Consider the following 25,070-nt stretch of genomic DNA (forward strand, 5'->3'; position numbering starts at 1 on the left):
GACACCAGCAAGTTCTGCAGCCTTTCTGGGGGCTTCAGGCTGGGTTCCATATTCTTTAAGGGCCTAAGGGGTGGGACAACACCAGCCTCCAGGCACTCTGCCCTGCAGCAATCACAGAACCACCAATTCATACTGTTTTAAGCAACTTTTGCTGGGCTGCTGAACCCAAAACACCAAGCACTTACACACACAGTGCCACAGGCACTGATCCAAATGTCACAACAGTCTGCCCCTGCTATGCCTGCCTTCACTTACCTTCTCCCAGGTCCTGGAAGTGGGCTGGTGAGTAGAGCTCAGAGCTGTCACTCTCTGAAGGGCCAGTACCCTACAAACACACAGGAGAGAGAGTCAAGTCACCAGATTGAAACAGAAGCACACACTCCTCAGCCATGAAACCTTCTGGAATGACTGCAACACCTAATTTAACATCCAGGTTATGAATTCATCAGTCAGAGATTTTTCAAGAAAATATTTGGTTTGTGTGGGTGATAAATCACACATGTAAAAATCTGTCTCTGGGCAGGGAGGGATCTGGAGTCTGATGTGTCTTGTGCTCATCAGCACCATTCACTGCTTCCTGTGCTCTCCCAAAGAGGCTGCTAATACTCTCTAAGATGCCAGGAAAAGACACTCTCTTCTGAGTTTACACTTTTACAGACCTTAAGACTGAAATACACTGTCCTGTACATTACTGCAGTGGTGGTAACTGTACTGAGACTCTGCCTCACAGTGAAAGAAAAAGGAAAGAAGTATTACTCAACTTTAGGAACAGTGGCAACAGGTTTTGTGCAGGTACATGATCTGAAATAAATACAAGTCGCTTTTTTCCAAACCATGTCACTGAATATTGAGTTTTCAGTGGAGAAGAGCAGCATTTTCTTTAAAAATCTGAACCAAACATGGTATCCTACATGTGATTCACCTCAAGCCTCCATCCTGCTTCAAGCTCTGCACTTGCATGTATTCATCAGCTCACTTGGGAAGATGATGGAAAAGAACAAAGCCTTAGGTTCAAGTTCAAGCTACACTGTAACATGACAGAAAAGCCTCTGTGCAGAACACTTCTGCTCATATCCTCCCAGCCAGCACCCAGATGACTCCTTTTCCATATAAATCAATTTTTAAAAAGGAGGTTTAAAGCCAAAACTACCCAATCTCCATTAAAACTGTGGAAGGGTGGGGGACAGTGGATTATTTCATCATAACACAGCAACCAGCACCTTTGGGAAGGGTGGACCTTTGCTCCTGGACCTCAGCCAATAAAAAACTACATCCCTTTGCACTGTGTCTTGTTTAGCAGGATCTGCTGTCTAGGCTTGTTTTCTATCTGGTTTTCAAAAGAGCTGGAAGGAAAGTACCTTCTTTTGGGGAGTCCATTCCTCCTTCTTTGGCATAAAGGCAGTGTCCAAGTCATTGGATTCCAAGAGCTTTTTAGTGGGCTTCCTTTGACGCTTGCTTTCGAAGTTTCCTGCAATGAAACCCTTCACATCAGATAAACAGGGGTTTTCTTGTCTTCAATCAGATTAAGACCATTAAGTAAATAGCAGCCAACAGTTCAAAACAATCTGCTTCACCCTGTCTTTGGGATCATAGGCTCCTAGGGCAGAGATGCCAATTACCTGCTTCTGCACAACTTCAATAAAAACAGACCTCAGTCTGCCATGACCTTCATGCTCACCTCAGTATGTAATATAAAAATCCACCCACAGAAGAGAGGCTGTGAACTCACTGCCAGTAGGTAACACATGCTGGCAGCACAATTCACATCGTAATTTCCCAAACACTTTGATCTGCATAAGCCAGTCCTACCACTGACACAGCCCTGCCTACACTCCCACACCCCTCCCACCAGCACTCATGCTGCTGGAGTAAAACAGGCTAAAGATCACAATCCTGCTTTAACTTACTTGAGAGAAGATACTCCAACAAAGTTAGGTGCAACTTGCACTATTTCCTACTCAAGCTTTATCCTGGCCCTTGGGAGGTAGCAAGTTGCTAGACCTGGGCTCCTTCACTAATTTTGGCAACAGTATAAACTTAGAACCAGGAAATGCTGATGCTGAGTGCAGACACTTCACAGACACAGCCTGTTACCCATCCCACCCCATTCATCTGCTGCCTTCCACAGTCTCAGCTGTGCCCTTTGACCCCTCTGTAGGGACAGCTCATCCATCACACTCCTAACCCTCAAGACAAGCTTTTGCCCACTCTCCCACTCTGTGTGCTTCAGCAAGAGGTGAGGGGAAATGAGGAAAAAGAGCCACACAAACCCCAGACTGGATGTCTGCTCCCACTGCTGCAGCCTGTTCTGTTCTCCTGCATCTCCAATCTTGGGTTCACACCCTCAGTTCTTCCTCCTTTAATCCCCTCTAACTTCCCACTTCCTTGTGACACCCACAAGTCTCCAGAGGCAATCCCTCTTCCCTCACACATGACAGGCTAACTGACCTCTCACTGATCATAAACCTGCCTGCTTGGCTTATTTTAATTTTTTTTACTACAAGCCCTTTAGGAACAGTGCTCACTCCGAGTTAGCACAGCCAGAACACCAGGGCTTTAACTCTGGACATGTCTTTATATGCTATAAGAGAATAATCATGAAATAATAAATGAAATAATCACTGAAAAGGGACCCTGAGAGTGACACTGCTAGAAAGGGAAAAGGTCCCTCAGACCACATTCCTACACTGTGTCTTACTAAAAACCAAGGTCCTGGCTTGCTGCTCACACAAGTCCCCTCAAATTACTGCAGATGCTTAGAACCTCCTAAGGAGAAAGTTTTTCCAGAGGGAATTTTGTGCTACAGCTCTCTGAGCTATCTAGGAGAGCAAAAGATCACTCCATGAGCAATGCAGCTTCGGCTTTGTGCATCACTCTCGGCACAGCAACGTCCATCCAAAGGGGTTTACAGCAACAGGAGACCATCAGGCTAAAGGAATGGCACTGGAAGCACAGACAGCCAAGACTCAGAGAAGGAGTTGTGGACTCCTTCATTTGGACAAAAGAGGCATTCAGTGTCAGGATCTAAGGAGGATCACCACAGCCCATAGAAAGCCAACAGCACCAGGTCACTGGGCACCCTTGCACCTGGCCTCTCCCCCTTCTCAACACAGTAAGTCAGTGAGTGAAGGAAGGCAAGAACAAACAGAGCAACAGCCACTGACCTTTTCATGCTGCCCCAAGCAGCATTTTCCAGTGAACTTGTGTTACTTTCACTTACAAAAGCAGCATCACACAACCTACCACTTACCTGATTTCAGGAATCCTTCTTCTGCCTCTGGAGAAGCAGAAACTTCAGAAACATCTGAGGAAGACAGAACCACCACCTCTGGAAAATCTGAAGATCCTCCTGGAACTTGATTAGGGGGATCAGTGGAGCGGGATCCTAGTTCTGAGAAGGAACACTCTGCTTCAAGGACAGGAGGGGACTCTTTGGTTGAAGATGGAGTTGAAACCAAAGAACTTGGCCCGCGCTGGCCATCTCTGTTAGGACTGCGCTGTGCAGGAACGCCTCCTTCAAAATCAGACCTCGCCACAGAATTCACCTGGCAAAGTGAAGTATGTTGGTGAAAACAATCATCCTGCATGGCACTGCACACAAACACTCAGCCACCAAGAACAAAAACACACACAGACCAGAGCCCTGAAGTAATAACCACAACGAGCACACTGGCCTTCACCCACCTTTTGCAATTGCTCCTGGCCCTTCTTTGATTTTTTCTTGGGTGCAAACAAGTGATCATATTCTTCTGCATATTCCAGAAGCCGTTTACTTGGCTTTCTAAGGCGCTTCCTCTCTGAATGTGCTAAGAAAAAGGAAAGCAGCTTCAAGACTGTGTTTCTGAGATGATCACAAGACATCTGTGGATAATAGCTGTTCCTGCCTTCTCTTCCAGAGGTTTCATGTGGGAAGAGCTGATAACTTTGAAACAGCCTAAAGAATTTTTGAGTTTCCTATTTTCCAAAATCCTCACTTAGCAGAGGGGATTTTTAAGGACTTCAAGCAGTTCAGGTAAGAAATCAAAACACATCAGATTGAGAGGCTCCTGAAATTTCACCCAACATGTCCCTACAAGTTACATCTGACTTGCCTGCATTACTTCTACCAGAACCAAAGGCCATTAGTAACTCTTTTGCTGTTTACCCAAACTCTTTTGGTTTTAGGGGCACAGGAAAACACTATTTTCCTGTAACACAGTTCAGTCACTAGTTTCACTAGGAACATGTAAGCTTAATTCCTTCCCTTCCCCTCCTCCCTGGCATTTTTTAATATGCTACAAATTCCCCATCTGCTATTGTGAGCCCATTTATTGCTTTGTTTGTTCCACAACGAGATCAGAGAGCCAGTGACTGCGACACTTCTTGTCTCTGCACAGTGTGGTACCATTGCAAGGTAAAAGGTGTTTCCTCACCACAACCCTAACCACCCGTGCCACAACACGCCAACACATGGCAAGCACAAAAAACCTGAACCCTGACACTCTGTAACATCTCAGTAAACTGCAAAAGCAAGGTGATGCACATTTATGTCTTTTTCTCACTTCCCAGAATACCTCTGACTTTTATTCTTTTTTAGCATTCAAAATCATTAAATAATAGTGCCCAAAGACTTCCCCTAGTCATGAAAACACCTGCGGTCTCCTGGAAGTTTTGGAACAAACAATAAATATTCTCTTTGCTTCATTTCATTTGTAGGAGGTGGCTTTTTCATTCTTTAAAACGGAAGCATTTTGTAACAAAGTATTTCAATGTAAGCTTCTAAACAGGGGGGTTGGACAAGACTGCTACATTTTATTGCGGCTTTGTGGTTAAACAAGCATGAAAATATCAACTTTGGCCAAAACAGAAGAAAGAAACAACTTTCTCAAACACAGCTATTTTCAGCCTCTATTAACACTCTGCACAGGTGTCTGTGTGAAACACACATTTCAGCACATAAGCAGTTATGGGCTGAGTATCCTCACCAGGCAATTATTCAGAGCCACAAAGCCATGCAGCAGAGTACACAGCACTGTGCCAGAAGGGCCGGCTTTTTGTTACCAAAGGGAATCCCGTACAAGAATCCCAAATGCAGACTGACAGTGGCAAATCGCAGACCCGATGAAACTACTATTTATAAAATTGGTTTACATCAGCCAATCCCACCAATCTTCACTTTTGCCTTATTCGCTCTAAACCACTGTACAAGGTTTGTGGAAAAATTATGCCCAATGCTGGCATTTAATTATGAAGACGACTTTATGCAGTTTGAGCTTAGTGGAAATGGCACAGTTGTGACTGCAGTCTGTTCTGATCTCTTACACTGAAGCTGCCTGCTGTGGGCAAGGATGGGTCACATCTTCTCAAAGCACTGCAGTCACTCCAGTTTCCAGCATCAGTTTCTCTACTTTCTAGACTCTGCCCAACATAAAGGAATGGTCTCAACATGGCAATAGAGGTTTACTCAGTCCCACCAGCACTGGGGATCTTAGAGCAGCGCTGCTGCCTCCCCACAGCACAGCTGTAACAAAAGGGGATGGGTGTGTACAGAGCTCACGTGCTATTTAGGGCAGGGGAATTAATTTACACTGCAGTCAGTGATCTGGCACTTCTGCCAGCAAACCCAAGCCCTGACTGCTGCTGCTGCATCCCTGTGTGCAGCACCAAGACCCTGCACACTGCTCTCCACTATTGCCAGCTTGCCCAGAGCTCGCTGCCCTTCTCTGCCGCTACCCTCCTAACTTTACCACCTCTCAGCATCTCCTCTTCCCTAGCTCTCCCTGCAGACCTTTATCTTTGCCACCCACAGCATCAATGCAGGGATGCTTCAACAGCCAAACCACCAGGAAGCCGTAAGAACCTTCTGTGTGAAGGAAGAACCCAGAGCACAGCCCAGAACGTGCATCCTCTCATCTCCTCTACAGAGACTTCAGTCCTCAAAAACACACAGACCCAGCCAGAGGAGTCAGTGAATGATTATGCTGGTCATGACTTAAAACCAGAACTTTTACCCCATGTGTTACACCCTACAGGCTTGTTTTCTGTGCCTGCTGCAACTTGCCTTGGGCAGGTCCCACAACCACCAAGCCAGGAGTTGCCTTTGCCACAATTGAAACAGAAATGCAGGCCGCCTCCAGCAACCGCAAAAAGCAAAATACACACATCAAAATGTGCACTGAGGGAACACGTAAATGATAGAATGCACACAGGCTCAAAATTATGAGTTGTATTATTTTATGATATCACAAATAGATTAGAGCAATTTAGTTCGGCGAAACCTATGCAGAAAGCTAATTTTATTTTTTTTTTAAGGTGTTTCCCCAGATTCCCTGCAGAAGCCAGAGGATGGTACATGCTGAATATGATTATGTTGCCCTACTCCCTCCACACACCCTTTTATTTCTTCCTTTGGCTTTAAACAAATGTCCCCACCTCTGTGGGAGAGGCAGGGCTCTCTTGCCTTTTGGCGCTCAGAAGCCTCTACCTTCCTAGGTCATTTCCCTTCCAATGCTGCTGCTTACTTCTGTCTGCCATATTCCAGACCCACCTCCAGCCCAGCCTCCCTGGCAGCTTCCCTCTCTTCTGTTCTCTCTTTCACCCATCAGGCAGCCACACCAAAACTGCAAATTAGGACCTCTGTGGGGCTCCACACCTCACTATCAGCAGCTAATAAAATTCCACACTAAAACCCAAAAAACTCCCAACACATGGTCTTGAGGAAATCCTACAGAATAAACCAAAGACAAACTATGTCAAACAGCACTATGAAAGATAAAAAACAGAGCAGCCATTCAGACTCAGATTCCTGGAACTTTCTAGCACTGACCTATCTCATTAATACCAAGCTTGTGTCTCTAAGGAACACATTACGAAGGTGCAAGTTAAAAAAAAATTCCAGGCTCAGAAAGATTCTTATTTTGCCTTTTACCATGGAAGAACTAAAGATTTGTAATTTGTGTAAAATTTTCTGGCCAATAACCTGAGTACAAGCTCATAATTAATCTGCCTCCTTTGTTCTCCATGCTTACAGAGAACTCATAGCAAGGTCCCACACTTTCTTCTGCTCAGACATAGACATCTTCACATTGTCAGACAGCCACAAGTTTTGTAACTTATCCTTTAAATGAAAAAGTGTGAAATGTATACAAATACTCTGGCGCAAGTCCAGCTCCCTTACCTTGTGCAGAGAATTCAGACTGGGGAGCAAAGTTGCCATGCTCTGTTTCTGAGTCCATCACACTGGTGTTTGGCTTACTACATACATTCAAACGTTTATCAACTAAGTCTAAACGATTCTCAAAGTCCTGAACTGCCAGGTCTCCCTCAAGCACCTTTGAATGAGGGGAATGCCTACGTCCCAAGCACTCATTTCCCTTCAGTGAAAAGCCACGAGAATTCAGGCCAAAGGCACTCTCCAAGTTTTTTCCTTGTTCCCTAGATCTACTGATGTGCTTATTAGATCTAGCACTGCTTTGGTTAAAACGCTGCCATCGCTTTTTGGGTGCTACGTGATTTATATCATTAGACTCATCACCAAGAGAGCTCTCACTATTTGCCTCTGAATCCAAGTCTGGACTCTCCCCATTTTCAGCAGAATTGCAGCTCTCCTTATTTCTACCAGCTTCAGGTCTCCTTCCAACACGACCTAAATTGTCATCAGATAAACAGGCAGAGTCTTCATCAGTTGAATGCTCTGTTAAATCAATACACTCTTTCCTCTCAGTATCTTCTGCCTCATTCCCTAGAGGACTGGTAACCGAACCGTGCACACGGAATGCATGTTCTCCTGAATCTCTGGGTAACCGACTTAGTAACTTACTTGGCCCTCCTGGTTTTAAGTCCTTTCTGTTTGAAACTGTTTTATCGCCAAGCTTTGATGACTGCTTAGATTTTGAACAGTTGCGTTTGGACATGCAATTTGTGCCATTTGTCCCAGAAACAGCAGCACTCGCAGGCTCCCTTTTACCAGAACCAATCCCTGTCAACTTGGTTGGAGGATTGCGTGAAAATGAGGAGTTGCTTATAGTGGAGTTTGGAGTTACTGTTTCCTGGACACAATCTCCATTTTTTTCTATTTTATATGGGGGACCTACAATTGACAAAGACTTGAGACCACTTGCAGAATTGCTTCCAGAACTATCACCTGTGCTGGTATTTCGAAATGGGACTATATTTTGACCAGTCATCAGTTGCTGCTCTTTTGTCTTACTGTCATGCATATCTTTCAACATCATCAACAAGGTGCTGAATTTGTAATCTGGTTCAATAGGCAAACGACCATGACCAGAGGCAGAAGAGAAAAGCAAAGGTACTGTGGCCTTTTGAGTGCCAGAGTCACTGGCATCATCATTCATGGACCGATACGACAGTTCCTTCAGCTCGGACAGAACGTGCTTCACCACGGCTGTTTCGATTTCAGCAGAATCCCTGGGTTTCTCATGCATGTTGTTTAACAGTTTCTGACCATCAACTTTTCCACTTCTTGGAAGAGAGTCTCTCGGAAGGCCAGAGAAACCTTTGGTATCTGAAGAGCAACGATTCATACCACCATCCTCTTCTGCGAGAGAAGGCTCCAACCCAGCAACCTTCTCTTTATGTTTACATTTTATACTCCTGATTCGGGGTAATTTCACACTCTTCGGTTTCAAGATTGATTGATTTGTAACAGCAGGCCAGGAGCTGTCCTTAGAAACACTTTGGGGGGTAGTGTGCTTTTTTGCTAGGGAAAGATTGTCATTTCTCACATCCGAAGAGCACTCGAGAGGTGTCAATGACATCTCAGCATCAGAGAAACCTACTTCAAGCTCCCCGTCTGCAAATTCAGCATCAAGTCTGTTGGTTACTGAACCTCCCAGAGGTTTGCGATCTCTGTGTGACTTCTTTCTGGCCCTTCTGCTGCTCTTCTGAGAAAGATACATGGAAAGTTTAATGTTTCCACTTGACGTCATAGGAAAGTCCTTCTCCACTTTATCTGAAGAATCACTAACTTCAAGAGCACTAGAGGCTCTTTCTGAACTTTGGTCCATGGTATCTACATCACTGTTCCCACCATCAGAGAGGGAAGAGGATGAATCTGATTCAGTTCGTTTTTTCTCAACACTAGCATCAGATGCAGAATAGTGTATTTTTAACTTGGAACTGCACAAAATGCCCAGGGAGCTTTTCTCTCTCTCAAAAGACGGGCTGGAAAACAAATCCCCTTGGAAGGTGTTTTTCAGAGCATCACTTTTACGATTCTCATAGTCCGGTTTTAGAGGTGTCTTTTCAAAGCGTCTTTCTCCAAAGGAGGAAAGCAAATGGTTTTCCCTGGTGCTACTGGACGCTGTCAGGCTGTTGGCAATCCGGCGAAGCTCATGAGACGCGTGTTTCTCTGGTAGGTCCCCAACAATCACGTTTCTAACTACGCTCTCTGGTGTTTTGTCTTTGATTTCTTCCCTCGATGCTTCCCCTCTTGCGCCGCTCTTTTTTACTCTAGTCCTTTTTTGGCTTTCAGAGGTTGTTTTCACGTGTGGCTTGATGTGCAATTTTCCTTTTTCACTGGCCACGTGTCTGGAGTCAAAAGCCAAGGATTTAAAGCAGCCGTTCAGTTGCGTGTCCCTTTCTGCTCCAGGGCCATTGGTGTAATATTCCAACTGCACGTCCTTCTCGCTGTCCAGCTCGCTGGAGTTCTGGCTGCTCTTCTGAGCCTCTGTCCCCCCAAGAAGAATGTCTTCTGCCTGTCCAACACTGACTTCCCATTTAGCCCTAAATCTCTGAGGAACCTTAAAGGTTGGAGACAAAAAAAAAAACAAAAAACAAACAAAATTTGAGTAGGTAATCAAAGAGATAAAAGCCAGGAGCACGAGGCAAGTACAGTGGCATTCCTGCATTTTGCATCTTTAAGACAATCACACGGACTGCGTCTGGCAGACACAGGAAGTACTCCTGGGTAAGCACCCTGCATTCCAGCTGAGCCCACTGCATTCCTAGAACAGTAAAAAGGTCCCTGGCAAGTAAAGGTTTCTGAGGAACCAGATGTCTTGGCATCCCAACACATCCTGAACACAAGAGCCTGTAAAGGGCAATGCATATGGTATGGAACCCTGGCACAGAAATGCAAAACTACAGCCAGCAAGCCTCGAAAGGCAAATGCAGCATTGTTTTCCTCAAAATATCTGAGCAGACTTGTTTGCTGTGCTCATTGTAGATTCTTCCTGCATCCCCTGAATGCAGAGCACGATCTGCCCTCTCCATCAACTCACCTCGGGACAAACATGAGATCCACACACATCTAAGATGTGCTCTACCTAAAGTTCAAAAACATCCATTCCTGAGAAGTCTCCCAGTTTAATTCTGTATCTTTAGACAAAGATACAGAGTTATCTTTTATGCAGAAAGCTCTCTGCATACTTAACAGGAACCTCTGCTAATTCTCAAAATCAACAAGAAACTTGTTTCTTATCTGCATGTGTAGTTTTTGGCTGCACAACAGCAAACCAAAAGTTTCACAACTGCTCCTAAAATCAAAACCAATTCCAAGGTTGGAGGAACAACTCACATTGCTGACACTTTTCTTTTAAAGAAAAACCCAAACCAAGAGTCTCATTTCAGCAGACTCAAGAAGTTTTATGAAGCCTGATAGCAATCCAGCCAAATACTCTCAGCTTTGCATCGATTTTGGTTTTCAGGGGTGCAAACCTGGACATTTATGTGAGCAACAAACATTTGATTCCCTCTACTGCGGGCATGCTGGCAATCCATTTCCATACAGAATGAGATTTCAGCCATGCAGCACTTCTAGGACCAGAGAAATTTCTTGGGAGCATGTCACCAGTTTTTGGGAGGGCTGAGAGCATAAGCAGACAAGTCCTTGAAGAAGATACTGAACATGCCCTTGGAAAAGAAAAACCAAATAAGGCCATTGCCCCCAGGGACTCACATCTGCAAGAGCACAATCAATCTGACGGTTCTGCACTAACGTAGGTTATAAAGCTTTAGAGTAAGAGAAAAAGAAAAACCAGATACCATTGCCTAGTGTAACTATTTGCTCTCTTACAGTAGCCTCTGTAGCTCTTCACTTCAGCAATTCTAACGAGTTAATTTCTGCAGTCACCTTCCTAAAGACATAGACCAGACCCCTGTGTCACATTACATTAACTGGCTACAACTGCTCAGGGCTGTTATGTTTGGAAATGGAGACGATGCGATGAGCCACAAAACTCATTCCCACAGGCTCACTGACAAAGCATTTTCCAAGTCAAATTATAAGTCCTAACAGGTTTCTATAAAGAGAATTACTGAAGCAGTGCTAAAAACCCCACTGCTTTATCTCAGCCAGCGATCTAGCGAAGCATGCAACTCCAGCTCTGATTCAGAGCAGCCAAAGGAGGCTGCCAGAGAGCACAGAAGTTTTTTAGCAGTGCTGCAATCCACATCAGGAGAGTGCTGTGCCACTGAACAGATCCCACACCAACAGAGCCCAGATTCCTCTGCCTTCCAGAGCTGTCCAGGGCACTAGAAGCAGCAGGCCACACCCCAGCATAGAAGAGAGCCTGGAAAATCCTGGCAGTTTATAAACTACGCTGCTGTAAGGACAGCAAAGAATCCCTTCCCTGGCTGCCTTGCTGCAGTCAGTCACACAGAAGCTGTCAAAAGTACAAATCCAGGCATAAAGGAATATTTTGTACTGTGCAGATTCAAAGAAATAAAAAACATATTACAGAAAACAGCTCTTTCACCTTATGTTTGTAGCCTTTTTCCTTTTGCTTTCCTCTTTTCCGGAGAACAGGCAGCTCTTCGAACTGATGTCTCCCTTCAAAGAGGACAATAGCTTTCCCAGCAACCCAGGTTTTCTCTGAAGGTTCTCCTAAGGCATCCACATAGTACTCTCGGTATGGTCTCTGATTGGAAACTATTTCAAAAAATTTAACAAAATTAACGCCTTGTATGTAACAGAATAAAGACACAAAGACACAGAAAACCGTAACAATTTTCAATTACATTTTGCTCAACAACATTCCCACATAAATGCCAGTTCTGGGGATTTCTACTCGCAACTAAGGGAGACCCCTTTGACTGCTGCTGTCTATATTCTAGACTCTAGTTTGAAGTTGTTTGGGCTTTTTTTCTTACAAACAATTGATTAACATGCCTATGATTGGTCATCTTCCTACAGCAAAGACTGCTAAAAAAAAAAAAAAAAAAAAAAAAAGCAGAGCTAAATATTTTTTCCTTGAGACACAACACTCCAGGCAGAACATTTCTTTTCTGCTGATTTCCCTGATTAATGATTAAACAGTTCAGAGCACTTGACCGTTGGGAAAACACAAGGGTGCTGGCAACACCCAGAACTGACATCCTTCTGGATAGGACTTACACAGGTTGAGACTCCCCCATCACGGTACATCCCATTCTGTTCAATGCTTTAATACCAAACAAAGTCTTATTTAGGACACAAAACATGAACAGCATTTAAGCAAACACATGCATACACACTGAAAAGATTAGGTGCAACATGATAACATTAGTTGCAATGAGTTTCTCCATACTTCAGGCGCAGAGGTGCAGAGAAAGAGAAGGAGTTCAATCATAAAAACACATTCAAAGATTCTTTAAAGGTACTTTCTCAGCAAGAATGTTGAACACACATGGTACAAGTAGGAACTGAATCAGTACTGGGTGTGCTGCTGGAAAAGGACAGGTCACAAACGTTAGAACAGAGCAAACAACACTTAAAAATAAAGGATATAAACTTCTCCCAGCAGTTTGCTGCAATGTATTAACCTTCTCCTGGAAACACGTTCACCCTCTGAAAAGGCAGATTACACTTCCAGCCCACCTGGTTTGTGCTGCCTCTGCCAGGGTGCCAGCACAGTCAGGCTTTAGGTGATGCTGAAATTGAGATTCTAACCAAGACCACTGAGAGGATGCCAAACAATGACCAGAACAACATCAAACCAAGTGCAAAGATCACAGACTTCATCCACGCCATTCACAGCTATGGGAGACAAGAGCTGCTGAGCAAAGGTAAACTGCCTTTAACTGAACACCATTTCTCAAATCCCAAGAGAAGAGCTTTCAGCAAAAGATGAGGTTGAAGCGACCTGCCTTGTTTTGAAGGGCTTGTTCCCTTGGCAACAGGAGAGCCAAGGCAGCAGGACTGTGCTTCCTACAGTGCACACAGAGTCCAGTTCTTCCTGCCCAAAAGTGCCAGAGTTCAGATCCACCTGCTCTGCCACCTTGGCATTGGGAAGGGAGGACAAGCAGGTTACATACAGCCACAGCTGGAAAATACAATTTTCCCCTGAGCTCCATTGGTCTGAACACAGATAAAACAATGATGGGCAAGTCCATCGTGTGGCTGGAGAGCAGGCCTTCCTGGAACTTGCTAACAGAGCTTTTCCTCCCCTGCAGAATTCCTTTATTAGAAATCGTCATGCACAGGCTGAGAGGGGAATACTGGACAGCTGTATACATTAAATCCTGCTCAAAACTTCATGAGCAGGGATGTGGGGGGAGAATATTTATTAGCATACCTTCTGGAAACATCTCCGACATGATTTTGAGAGCTGGAAAAAGACTAACAGCATATTCAGGATTCGCTAGAATCAGGAAAAATGCCTCCCAAAGGATGAAGTGGGAGACTTCATGATGGATGAAGAAAGAAGACTTCAGCAACCAGGCTTGGGGATGATGTGAGCACCACTAGGAAAAGGTACTTCATGTCTCTAGAGCAACAGCAGCGGCTCTGAGCTGATGGCCACTGAAAAAGAACTCCACTCATGCCCAGCACTTGTGCTTAGGCTGGCAAGGCCCACAAAACCTGGAGACAATACAGTACTGGGGGGCAATCTCATCAGTCTAGAGCTGTCAGTGGCAGAGGACACCAGTCCAAGGGGTTTCCAGGTGCCCACAGAACAAAAAGAATCAGAAGGGGAAAGCAGGAACAAATAAGCCTTTCTGTTTGTGGCAGTCTCCCCGTGGCATCTGGTATACTAAAAGCAAACAATTAATCACTTCCCTTCTGTTCTCTCCATCACTCACCTGTCTTGATCTTTTAAGGCTCTTTCTGCCCTCCTGGCTCTCTCCTGTGGTCAAGCACACACAGCTCTGTCATATTTGCCCATCTCTCCTCACACTATCCCCTAAACATCCACATATGAAGCTCCATCTCTTCATTTTTCCAGAATTTCCCTAACAACAGACTCTTACTTTCTTGTGCCAAACAGGACCCAAAAATTTAACTTCCATGCACACGCTCCCATCACACCTTCAGTGATTTAGCAGCTACACTGCACTAGCCCACACTCCACTCCTCAGTCCCTCCAGCCTCCCTGTCTCCAAGAACAACTCTCTGTGTCCTCACAAACTCCAAACTTCTCAGCTCTGCTTCCTCACCTGTTGCAACTCTCTGATCCATCTCCTTTTTCTCTGCATAACTCTTTTGAGAGCTCTTTTTTTTTTTTCTTTCCCTGCTCTTTCTTTAGCACTGCCCTGAGCTTAGCCCAGCTATTTGTCCTTCCTACAGTCTGGGAAGAAAAGCCTAAATGTCCAAGAGCTATCTGTGCCACGTCACCACACCCAGCCCCTTCTTCTTCCTGCCACCTCCCTCATTTAGCTCTACTTTATGGATCCAGGTCTTGTTTTCCACAGCAGAGTTTATTTCTTAACACCTTCCAAAGGCCAGAAATGCTTTTAAAATTAATTTAAAACTGCAGCATCCTGCCATACACAACACCTCCACTTTGTGGTCTGAGCAGATACAGTACCTTTCATTTTTGAGTGACAGTCCAGCACTGGGTCATGACAAATTGTGCATGGCCACCATGGGCGTCTGTTGAACTTGGCCCAAACAAGATCCCCAACTTCATACTTCACTGGAGTAGGTTTCTTCTTGGCTCGGATCTTTGGGGAAAAACCAGAACACAAGAAATCACTAAAGCTCCAGATGCTTTTGAAGAGATTTGCCTCCCCCCCTGTGTGCAGATTACACGGGACAGCAGAGACATTTACATTAAAAAGCAAGTCCTGATTTCACTTAGTGGCTCCTACACCTTCAAAGAACACAATGGTTCTCCGCATTCTTCTAAAAGAACAAAACGGTAAGAGGATTTGAGAAGGTTTTTGTTATTTTTTTTAGTAAGTAACATGACATCTGGTAAATGACTGCACTCAAACTTCACACATTTGAACAGGTAAATATTTGGAGTCGCTATTAGACCCCCGTTATTTCACCAACCCCAGTTTGTTAATTTCAAAGGTTGTAACATACTGAAAAAGAAGTAGTAAGAGACAGTGAATTTTCCTAACTGAGATATGATAAGAACAGCAAAATAAGTGTTTATCAACTGGAAGAAAAAAAAAAAAAAAAAAAAAAAGAGTTGGAATCTACAAGTTAGTAACTTTCCTGCTTCTCAGATGTGTTCAGGTAAAAGCTTCACCAGAAAATATTTGAAACCAAGGACAGGTACAATCACAAAAAAAAAAAAAAATCTTATATACTAATGTTTAGCTTGTATGAGCAGATCTGGTGTTGCTTTGCCCCAAAACTACGGAGCAGAAAAGAAGCATAACAGCAGTCACCCCCCTCTAGGACACAGACAGACACAGCGACCTTGCCTGCTCACAAGTATCCACTCTGCAGACAGTCACCCAAACCCTCTCAGCTTCTCAGGGCTGTGCAGCAGCCAGGAGAACACCAAAATCTTTCAATACACAAACCCTGAAGCTGTTTAATGCCACTTCTGTGTCACTGCCCGAGAGCTGAGAGCAGATCCTGCGCTGCTTGCGAAGCACGAAGCCGCTCTGGCTGGATGTGCTTTACCAGCAGGATCTCTGCCAAGAAGAGGATCTAGGAGCTTTGGTGTTGTGAATAATTGAGCCAAGACAGATACAATAGGTTTTCACAGGATACAAGAGTCCCTGTCCCCAGCTGTGGCGTATCCTGCCTGTTCAGCAGCACCCACCAGCATGTCCCAAGTGGGTTCAGCATTTCAGGAGCTCCAAGAAGCACTCTAGGTATTTTTCCTGCCAGTAAACATGAGAATATGCTCCTCATTAAAGCTGTGAGCTTCAATGCTTTAAAGTTCCTCATTAAAGCACACACACCTTTCTGCTTCACTTCTCCATCCTGCTAACCACCCTGCTCAAGGCACATCTCTTGCCATACCCAGCTCAACATCCCAGCAACTAAAACACAACAGACCTCTCTAATAAAAGGTATATTCCGTTTCTCGTTGAGTTTTATGTGTCTTCTTCATGTGGTTAAAGAAAACACAAAAGAATAAACCCTGTCACATGAAAAAAGGCACGTAATAAGGTTACAGACTACATTATTGAAATTCTTTTCACTCACTCATCAAAAGCCACGCAATAACTTAATGTTGAGCAGGAGTTCAGGAACAGGGAATGTGAACAGCTCTGGGCAGGGGTCTGCAGCTCCTCTCAGCCAGTGCCTTGCTGCAGCCTCTGTGTCTCCAGCTTTATCAGTGAGCACAGGAACCAGAGGTGCTGCCTTGGCTATTGCTTTTAAAATGCAGATGTGCACTTTCAGATGCAAACCTTTTTTTTTTTTTTGTGTGTGTGTGTGTGTGTGTGTGTTTCCTGCTTGAGTTCTTGTAAACGTGACTTTGGCCCGAAATTTTTTTTACACAGATTTCCAGCCTGGGCTTTGAGGGACACATGTATATCCCAGCTGATTATCTCCGATGCTGTGCATACACATACAATAGATGTGCATCTCACTGACAACTGTAACCTGAGCACGGTCACTGGATGGAGCCTGGAGCCGTAAAACCTCACTGGAGATTTGCCAGAGCCATTCACATTGATCCACCTGAAGCACACCCACAACCCCTGCCCTTAGGCAAGTCTGCATTTAAATCAACTCTTTGTCAACCTCCAACACCCCAGCCGAGTAAAAAGGTGGCTTTCAAGAAACTATTCAGACAATGCCTAAACCTCTTTCCAAGAAGTCAGCAGCTATTCTCATTCCTGCCCAGTTTCCTCTCTCATTTCCCCAGCATTAGCAGTCAGGTGTTGGACTCACCATCACCCACCACAAAGTCTCCACCAGCAGGTCACCGAGGCGGATCAGGAAGCATCATGTCCCGAGGGAGAGCATTGTGACAGGATGTGCAGCAGAGCAGGTCACTGTCTTGCATAATTTTCCTCTCTACTCTCCCTAAATCCCACCAACCTGCCAGAGATGCCTTAGCATTTTTTTCTTTACACGGGGAAAAAAAAAATATCTGCTAGGGACTTTCAAAACTTGTAACACTGAAAAGTCAACAGCAGAGGAGCAAAGGCAGCAGTTATAGCCCTACCCAGGTACAGTTAAGTCTCTTCCTTTAAACTCTGCAGCATGATAGAAAAATTATGGCCCCAGAGCATACATTTCTTATGTCAGAATACAACAAATTTCACTCTGTATTAAAATTAGCATTTGCTATGCCAAGATCAGACTGCTGATAAATCCTGATGGTCAAAAATTTAGCCCTGCAGTGACTTCTCTGTAAGCTGAGGAAAGCCCAAGTTTTTTAAAAAAATAAACTTCAGACTTAGTCCCCTACATCTGATCACAACACTGTTCACCTTTGGAGCATGGAAATATTCAAGTATTTAAATAACAAGAAAATTTGTGAGGCACTGCAGATTGAGTAAGTGCCATGTTGTAGCTCCAGTGGAGATTCACTGAAGAAATTAAAGTCGGTAAGAACCTAGGTTAATGAGGAAGGAAAGGACAGGACCTTTTCCATTGATGAAGAACAACAGTTTTGTATTGTTTGATGTTCTCCTCAAGGGAGTCAAAGCTATCTACTCTGTTATGAAATGTTTGGTATTAATTTGCTGTTCAGATGGGACAAGCAACAGCCTAAACCCGAAGATGATATGCAGCATTTCAGATGACTCTGTGCTATTTCTGGCCAAAACAAGACTATACCTTGCAGATATTTTTAATCAAACCCTCTCCACCAAAGACCCCAAATGATCACCGTGGAAGGGGTCAGTCACAAGCCAAGATTCAGCAGCAGGATGACACAAAAACCACCTGCAAAGTCATCTCTTGAATTTGTACTATGCCAAGCAAACACACTGGTCTGCGTTCACTAAGTGAAACACCAAACACTGGTGCTCAGCTTCACGAGAAGGAGGCTTTCTATAAGAAAGTTAAGTACCTTTACACCCTTGAAATTCTCACCATACAGCAAATAATGAAACATACCAAGCAAAGAAAGCATAGATTTTTAAAGTGTTTTTATTTTGGTAAACATACAGTCCTCAGCTGTCTGTCACCAATCTTTCTCCCTTGAAAATAGCCACACCATTAAAAAGTGGAAAAAATAACCCTTATCCAGTAACCACTCTTGGCTCTGTCACTGGAAGCTGTTGTTCAATCCATTCATCTTGCTGGAAGAAGTGGCACAAAGCAAAAGCCCACAAACACAGACAATGCTGACAGCCACAGGGTGCACCTTTCCTGAAGTACTGGACATCTCTGAATAAAAATCAGAGCAGCATCAACCCCTCCAGTGCAGCTGGAGACGCAGCTGCAGACACCCCACGTGCTCCAACAGCGTGACCAGGGATGTGACCACCTTGGCAGAGCCACAGCAAGACTGAATTGCACACAAAAGGGCAGAGATATGTCTGCTCTTACAGGCAATTTCAAATTTGCAATTTCATATACCCAAAGAGGCATCTGTCCAGGGATCAAGGATTGATCTGTAGCTGTTGTAGCCCTGCACACTTCCATTTCAGACCTGCTTTGGAAAGACACTGTGGAAATGCTTGGCCAAAAAAGCCCTATTACAGTTTATTCCTGACTTAATTATAAACAATGTTACTCAATGAAGCCAGGGACAGAACATGTTTTGCAGAAAAGCTGGGGCAGCAAAAGAGACTGTGTGTATGGATGATGAAGAAAACCAAGAAAGAAGCCACTGACCCCCCCCAAATAATGGAGGAAATCCTGCCAAGCTTGTTTCAGGCACAAACTAGACAGAATCAGAGCCAAGGATGAAAATCAAAGGAGGCAGCCACATCCAAAGGGTAATTAACCAAGAGTGTAAACAATGACACTAATAACCTTTTCCTCTGAGTGTACAGCAGATACCTGCCCAGGGCCCTGCAGCAGCAGCATGGGATAGGGATATCTCCTGAGCAGATCTCACCACACTGGTGGCTGCCACACCCCACACATGAGCTGGCCCAAACATCACTGCCAGAGGCAGAAACAGCAACAACTCTGCCCCATAAACTTCCAGTGCTCTCTTCAAAACTTCTCACTCCCAGGCCAGCAACTCTCGTGCTTCTCCCTGCATTCCATTTATGCCCAGGATAAAACTGTTCCCAATACCTGCTTCTTATTAGTTAGAACTGGAAGCTTGCTGAGGATCAATCCCCAGCCTGCCCCCACACCATTACCTTTTATTCCTTTAAGTTTGGTGATCATCAATTTTTTTCCTAACATTCTGAGATGACAAGAAGTCCATCTAATTCCTACAAGCCACCAATGCCAGATACGGCTGAGCTGGCTGAAGATCAACAGCTTTTCCACCAGAAAAAAACCCCTACCAAAACAAACTTGATGGAAAGATGACATTTGAAGGCACCTGGATAGCCTGGGCCAAACAGCCTGCTGGAGAGGGACTTCTTACAAGGACACCGAGTGACGGGAGGAGGGGAATGGCCATAATCTGTGAGTAGGTTTAGATTATTCTTCCCTGTGAAGCTGATGCTCAGAGATGCTGTGAATACCCTTGGATCCCTGGAAGTGTTCAAGGTCAGGTTGGATGGAGCTCTGAGCAATCTCCTGCTCATGGCTGGGCACTGGAACTACATTGTCTTTAAGGCCCCTTCGAACCCAAACCATTCTGTGATTCTACAAAGAAGTTATCCACTAGCACAACCAACCCCACAGCTGGTGTCACAGGTACCCTGTGCCTAGGACAGGCCACTCCCAGCCATTTCAGTGGAACAGGTTATTCACCCTCTGCCCTCACAAAAGGAGACGCAGCAACTGGGGCAAGTTCTCCCTATAAAAATACTCCCAGACCAAGCCTGGCAGGGCATTGCTAAAGCTACCCACCCCAAGAGTCTTCAGGAGATGGGATTTCCCTCCAGCTACAGCACAACCTCACTGAGTTAGTACAGTTTAAGGCAGAACAGTTTTAACCTCAGCACTCAGGATTATCCCTCTGTCCATACAACTCCTGTCTCAGGGGATCCACATCCTTTACCTCTGGTCATAGGAATGAAGCAGCAATGGATGCAATTCCTACACAGTGACTGCTGCTGACAGATAGTTAAAAGGTCAGCTGCTACCTCTGTACTGCTCTTAATGAAGGGAGAATGGAAAGAAGTCTGAGTGATCCATGGTTCGTTACTTCACTCAGCCCCAACACTTGTGCACTGAGAAATGAACAGACACAGAGAGAAGGAGAGTACTGGGAAAAAAACCTTTGCTTGGGAATGCTGCATGGAAAGGTAAAAAGGAGAAGAGACAAAGAACAACAAAGCAAAATCAGTAACTGCTTGGGATGAAAGCCCAAAATAATAATTCTTATAAGCAAAGATTCATGTTTTAAAGAAGCTTTTCTGAAATCAAAACCAAACCAGTTGAAAAAAAACCCAAAAAAAAAAACCCCAAGAAAATTGAGAGAAAAGGAAATTGTATGTACTTGATAGCTTAAGAAATATTTGAAACTAAGCAAACAGAGATCACCCAAGTTTCCTCCACACAAAGCACCATTACCAAGCACAGGAGCTGTAAGCCTTTAGAGAAAGAGGCTGCAATGCTGACCCTGCACTCGCTGTGACAAAACTTACAGGAATCAATCCCTGCAGAGAGAGGGGTAGGCCAAACTGGAGCCCACATGGACAAAACCCTCACCCAAACCATGGCACACATTGGCACATCTGAAGAAACCAGAGCAATAATCACACCAGGACTTTATGGCAAGCTTCAAATCAAACAGAGCAGCTGGAGAAGCCTGCTGGAAGCCCATGAGCAGCCTGTGCTGCTGCTGGGGACATGCCCTCCATCCCAACTGCTCCAGTCTTCCTTCAGCTTCAGCACCGCAGCAAAAAGCAAACAGGCGTCTGACCTAGTATGTCTGAAAAAGTATACTACCTCTTATCTGGGACCATTATCATCCAGAAGTGTTAAATACTCACTAATTAAATACTCACTAGCAAAAAATACAGCAGACACTATGATACAGACCAAACTTCTGTTATCAACATGCTTGTGGGTATTTGTTGTCTTTGGCCAGTTTTTAGTATTATTTTCCAGGATACTGAAGATTTTCAGGGTCCATATGTACATATTAACTACTCTGAAAGGCTAAAATCAAGAGAGCAGATTGGACTGCTTTGAGTAATTCCTACATCCTGAAGCATTTCTATCAAGTTCAGGAGTTATCCACACACAGATTTTATATAAAGACAAGAGAACACCAAATTTCAGTCTCCGAGATAATTGATTAACAGCATCCCTGTTCCACTCAGTGGAGATAGTTTTCCTTATGGATTGGATGGAAGAGCAGTGCAAGAGAAAGCTTTGGCACTTCAGCATCCTAATTACCAGAAATGCACCAGACAGCAAGGTTTGAGGGAGGCAGGAGAAGTGGGAGAGAAGGGGTATGATCTCACCCAGATCCCTGGTGGAGAGAAATCCACTAACACACAGAAGATTTCAGACCACTTCCAGGAGCCTGAAGCAGAGGACAGACTCTCATACTCGCTTATCTGCATACATTTTAAATGATAAACCACATTCTCTTTAAATCTGGCTCTTTTAATCAGCACTAATTGTTCCAGTGAGTGAGGAACTGCTGGTATTACCAAAATTTTGCACATTCCCACAAAGAACAATTACCCACAAATATCTTCTTATGTCAGAGAACAAGCTAAAAAAACCTCTAACTGAAACCAGGTCATCAGATTTGTCCCCTTCTCAGCCTTACTTTTGTGCTCCTCTATGCATTATCAAATTGCTCACAAGTAAGACATCAGATAAACACAGCGCTCATTTTTCAGACACAAAGTTTTTAAATCCATGAAATGAAAAACAGATTCACACTACGCAAAATGAAACTTGGCTATTCTCATTTATATATGTATAGAACATTAGAATGTATGCTCTATTCATTACAGCTTAAGCTGTAACCAGAATGAAGTAAAACTAGAGAACAACATGTACAGAGCAAAGAGTGAATACTGTACTAGAACCTCAACAGCTAAAAAGTCTGAGTTTGGGTTGAATTAAATTAAATTAACTGGCTTTTTGCTTGTTTTGGTTGTTGATGTTGTTTGGATTTTTTTTAAGTCCATGGGATTCTTTAAAAGCAGCCAACATTTAAGGGATGTTTACCAATCTCATTTTCTGCAGAAGTTTTTATTTACAGGAGAGGAAGGGATGATCCCACTTTGCTAATACAAATAAAAAGATGCCTCTTGTACAAAACCATAACCTCCTGAAAATGAGGTGGCATTCAGTATGTAAGTCCCCCTACCCAACAACACCATTTTTCCAAAAGAAATAGAATCTCTATTCACATAAAATTAAGTTTTAATTTGCTCTTAAAACTTCTACTGCTTTTTCTGAATTCCTACTAAAATTGAAATCACAATTTTTGAACACTAGCAGGGAAATAAATTTATCTTAAGCTTATTTATTTCCTGATATCCACACTCAAAAGCCATGATCTGAGGAAAGCTGACGCTTCAGGCACCAGGTACTACAAACTTACACTTCCAAGAGGCTTCCAAACCTTTCTGTGATGAATCCAGCTTCCTAAACATTGTGAGAGGACAGCCAGCTAGAATCAAGAGGAATCTGACTTGGTTTACTGCTGTTATTTAGAAATCTGCGGGCAGTCACCACATTAGCCAGAACAGTAGGAAGTCTGAACAGGTGCTTAGGAAAACCAAACAAAGTAACATCAGGGCAAGGGGAGGAACTATTAAAAGGGTGATAACCACTCAGCTCCTCACCCTTCTCCTGACAGGCAACAGCAGGTTTCTATCTTTCCATCAACAGTGGGAGGGAAAATCATGAACACACTCCTCCAAAACAAGTGGAACATGGAAGCTTCAAGCAGGGCTGAAAGCAAGAGCCTCACTGCACACTCAGCACTGCAAGCACAACAGGAGCTGAAAAAGAAACTGGCCATTTCCAGTGTGCTGAGACACTACTGTGCAGGAAATTCACTGCTCACTTTTTCCTAAAGAATACCACACCAAAAGGCATTCCATCCTCTGGCTTGGATGCAACACTTGAACTGCTCCACCCAACTACACTTCTGGTGTCTCACATGCAAAAGTCCGTGTCTGAAAATATAAAAGGAGCCCCCAGTGCATTATTTCTGATGAGTGTCTGCAAGTTGGAACAAATTACTCTGCTATTTTACTGCACAATTATTTTACTATAAAACTGGTTTTTTTCCTGAAGAGCCCAGCAGTGGGATGTGCCATCTCCAGCAGCATCCACAGCTGTCCCAACTGCTGCACCTAACCAACAGAACCAGCTCCCTATCAAGAACTCACTCAAAGCTTTTCTTGCCAACCCTTCCTACCCCAGTGGCCTACCCCGTGAGGAAGAGGATGGGAAAACACACGGAAAAGCCTCCAGGACTGCAGATGTGCTGCGCTTTTCCTGTGATTCAGCTACCAACAGGGCTCCCAAAACACTCCCTTCCCTGATGTCACTCATGTGGTGCCCCTTCCCCCTGCAGCCTTGCTCTTCACCCAGAGCCCCAGCAGCACCTCAGCCCCACAGAGACAGCAGGGAATGCTGCTGGAAAAGCCACTCACTCATTCAACCTGTGGATTGTGCAGCTCCATCACTGCCAAGGCTACAACCAGTACAGGCAACTTAGCACAACCCTTCAGCTCCAGCTGTGCTAGACACAGCAGTGAAGGCACCAGCCAGGACCAGGGCTGTCCCTGAGAGGGAAAGAAGTGATACAAAGGTGACTTTTCTCCCAACTTCTCTTTGCCATTTTTCCAAAGAACCGTGTGAGATAAATCTTAACGATAACCACAAAGAGTCAGCATGTCAATTTTAACAAGTGCTTTACCATCCTTCAGTAGAGGCAAGACACACTGCTGAAATTCCTCCTGACTTCATCAATGCTTTTGGGCACAAAAGAGATGGATGGACACCCAGGCCATCTTTATCTCTGTCGCACATTTAATCACTGCTGCAGAGCCACTGTGAGCAGCTGGGCTGGAACCAGATTTCTAATTTAACAAGAACAGAGCAATTCAACTGGCACCTGCTCCAACACATGGGCAGCATCTTGCCCTCTCCTGGGCACTGGGGTCAGGAGCACCCACTCAGATCAGCCAAAGCAATGCCTGTGCTCCTGTCCAGGACTGAAGCAGTGGGACTCCAAACCTTCCATCTCACAGTCTTCCTCAGCACGGCACCACAGCTCTGCAGCCATGCCAAACTCCCTTGTGCTACCATTCTGCACCAGAAAGCTCTGTGCAGACAGGTCACTGATTTTTGGTATTAGAAGTGGCATTCACCTAAGCTGTTGCTTTTTAACTCCCAGGACAACTCCTGCCTGCTAAGATTTCCTCTTTCCGATGTTTCTATTCCCTTTGCGTTTCTAAATGCCAAAGCAAATAACTGAAAAGCAATCAAAGTTACTATAAATAAATTGTCAGTCGCAGGCAAGAAAAGCAGAAGTACATTCCAAGCAACTGCCCTGAAAATTGATCATCACCATAACACCGATTTCTGAGCTACAAATATATTTTTAAGAAATACAATCGCAATTATATTCTAGAAAACACTGTTTTTTTCTTGAGGATCAAATAGCTCGTTCACCATATTCAGAGTCCACCTCTTCAGTTAGCTATAGATTTGTTAACTTGGGGATAAAAAAAAAAAAACCACTTAATTGTTGCACGTCACACAGTTTAACCCCACTTCTGGGAACAAGGGTGTAATAAGGTGCAACAAGAAGCTGCTACATTGCAAGAGGCAATGAACAAATTCATGCAGAATATGCTGCTCTGAAGTCAAAGGTTACTCCTCTAGCATCAAACTGAGCCACTACCATTGATTTTATCAAGGCTTGAGAGAAAGTTCTAACAGT

General features: G+C 44.2%; 1 protein-coding gene across 2 annotated transcripts in view; it reads right to left on the reverse strand.

Moving 5' to 3' along the window:
- Positions 1 to 25,070, reverse strand: part of NSD1 (nuclear receptor binding SET domain protein 1) — a 59,502-nt gene that overhangs the window by 29,015 nt on the left and 5,417 nt on the right. The window contains exons 2-8 of one of the 2 annotated variants that reach the window (XM_040077979.1): positions 14,727 to 14,862; positions 11,697 to 11,869; positions 7,157 to 9,740; positions 3,685 to 3,806; positions 3,251 to 3,545; positions 1,359 to 1,468; positions 256 to 325 (exon numbers count right to left, since the gene is read on the reverse strand). In XM_040077979.1, coding sequence (XP_039933913.1) covers positions 256 to 325; positions 1,359 to 1,468; positions 3,251 to 3,545; positions 3,685 to 3,806; positions 7,157 to 9,740; positions 11,697 to 11,869; positions 14,727 to 14,862 — 3,490 coding nt within the window. The remainder of the gene's footprint in view (positions 1 to 255; positions 326 to 1,358; positions 1,469 to 3,250; positions 3,546 to 3,684; positions 3,807 to 7,156; positions 9,741 to 11,696; positions 11,870 to 14,726; positions 14,863 to 25,070) is intronic. The other variant, XM_040077980.1, reaches the window with a different exon arrangement.

Source organism: Hirundo rustica, chromosome 14 (genome assembly GCF_015227805.2).
Source record: "Hirundo rustica isolate bHirRus1 chromosome 14, bHirRus1.pri.v3, whole genome shotgun sequence".
NCBI classification, from domain to species: Eukaryota; Metazoa; Chordata; class Aves; order Passeriformes; family Hirundinidae; genus Hirundo; species Hirundo rustica.